Genomic DNA, 1,968 nt, shown 5'->3' on the forward strand with positions numbered 1-1,968 from the left:
GACACCTTCAATTAATTTTCCTCAAAATATTGGACATCTTTGAAGAGCATCCGTCAGATTAGAAATATATTTAAAATATTAAACATATCTTTCACATTAGCTGCATTGATGGCCTAATGTCCTTTAAAATGTAAATAGGAAGAAATGTCTCTGAAATCAGAGTCATGGCCTTTTTCTTAAACAAGGTGAAGAAAAGAAGTTGATTCCGATGTTTTTTAATGTAGCTAATATCCTTCAGCTATGCTGCTATAGGCTCAGGCTGCTGGAGGACATGGGGACCATGTTTCTTCCCTCTGCTTCATTCTACATCTATGCTGCAGTTCTAAATAATGTCAAGTTTTTCTCATGTTTGTGTAACATAACCACTATGTTATTTTCTTTTTTTGTATGAAGTACATTAGAGTGTACAGTTAACAAACTGTCTTGTAGAACAGTTATGTCATTGGGAAAGTTATTTAGAATCTCCACTGGTTAAAAATGATGTTGGGAATTAAAATGCTGGGTTTTTTTGGTGTGGAGAAACTTCTTCATAAAAAGGGGCGTGTGCGCTTGACTGGAGAGGAAGACGCGAAGGTTTTTGGGTTATTGATATATTTATACTGAATTATTATTGAATGAAACTTTGGATTCCTGTTAATATTGCGATTCTTTTTATTTTTATAAATCTTACTAAGTGGTTGGATATTTTTTCTTTTGTTTCAAATTTATAATGTAACACATTTTGCCTGTTTTCCTGTGAAAGAAACGCCCTTTAGTATTTGTGAGTTCTTCTTTTAATCAAGCTGAATTTTACATTTGTGGCATGCATCATTGCATTGTAGCTTTGTAGCTCTATCTGTTCTAGTTCTGGAGTCTGTGCCTCCTCGTTTCATTCAGTCAGCTGTGGGTCTGTTTGAATTTGCAATTGTTTATCTAAAATCAGATTATTTAATCTTAATAATCTGTGGATTAATGTTGGTGAAAAGAGCTAAAGAACTCAGACCTTCATCATTCTAAACTGTGCTCAAGACACCACCGTCATCTTCATCTCTGCTCGGTGTAAAGCTACATGTTGCTACAGGAATGTCTGTCATGTTTCCGCATCAGAGCCTCACCGATCTCCCTGGCCATAGCCAGGCCCTGAGGATAGGTGATGGGGGACAGCTTCTTGTCCCGCAGCCTTTCGATTGTGTCCTTGTCATCTCGAAGGTCCAACTTGGTCCCCACTAAGATGATGGGTGTGTTGGGGCAGTGGTGTCTGACCTCTGGGTACCACTGCAGCCCCCCGGGGTGAGGGGCAACGTCAGTGAGGAGAGAAACAGAGAGGTTAGCTGGGAGCAGAGGAAGAGTCTGACACGCCTTTTCACAACGATGATAACAGGCAGGAAGGAATCGACACGGAGCTCAGATCACATCACATGGTAAGGGACTCTGCAGAGGGGCCGGGCGTCATTCAGTGGGGGATTTGACATGGGAGCGTCTCTGCGCTCAGCACACCAAACCCCAGCCCACTCCCCCTCCATAGAGCGCCGGCACGCCGTCAGGCCTCGCTTTGCAACGGCTGCCTGAGCTCTGAGCCAGATCAACGTCAAACCGTTCCAAGGCGAGGACTGAGCGGCTGTCTCACGAGCCAGGGGGCGCTATAGATGTGCCTCCGTATGGTCAGACTGGACTCGGGTGGAGGTTGGACGGTCAGCGTACTGACCTTAGCTCGGACGTTCTCAAAGGAGGCCGGACTGACCAGGGAGAAGCATATCAAGAACACATCCTGGGAGAGAATCAGAGAGATGGCTGAGAGTCAATCTGGTTCTGGAGGAACTGGGATTATCACTGCTTTGGTGTTGGGAAGAAGAGCTCCAGGTTAGGCCCATCATCTTACTGAGACACTGGCACTAGCTGGAAGCAAATCAGTTAGCACTGAGACACTGGCACTAGCTGGAAGCAAATCAGTTAGCACTGAGACACTGGCACTAGCTGGAAGCTAATCAG

The 1,968-nt window shown here is 44.4% G+C and overlaps 1 protein-coding gene across 2 annotated transcripts in view; it reads right to left on the minus strand.

The window, feature by feature from the left end:
- LOC107087645 (ras-related C3 botulinum toxin substrate 3) overlaps positions 1 to 1,968 on the minus strand; it is an 8,175-nt gene that overhangs the window by 1,724 nt on the left and 4,483 nt on the right. Inside the window, exons 4-5 of one of the 2 annotated variants that reach the window (XM_015379326.1) lie at positions 1,685 to 1,747; positions 1,095 to 1,254 (exon numbers count right to left, since the gene is read on the minus strand). In XM_015379326.1, the coding sequence (XP_015234812.1) occupies positions 1,095 to 1,254; positions 1,685 to 1,747 (223 nt within the window). Of the gene's footprint in view, positions 1 to 1,091; positions 1,255 to 1,684; positions 1,748 to 1,968 lie in introns of both variants that reach the window. The other variant, XM_015379327.1, reaches the window with a different exon arrangement.

Source organism: Cyprinodon variegatus, unplaced genomic scaffold (genome assembly GCF_000732505.1).
Source record: "Cyprinodon variegatus isolate N-32 unplaced genomic scaffold, C_variegatus-1.0 Scaffold189, whole genome shotgun sequence".
Taxonomy (NCBI): Eukaryota; Metazoa; Chordata; class Actinopteri; order Cyprinodontiformes; family Cyprinodontidae; genus Cyprinodon; species Cyprinodon variegatus.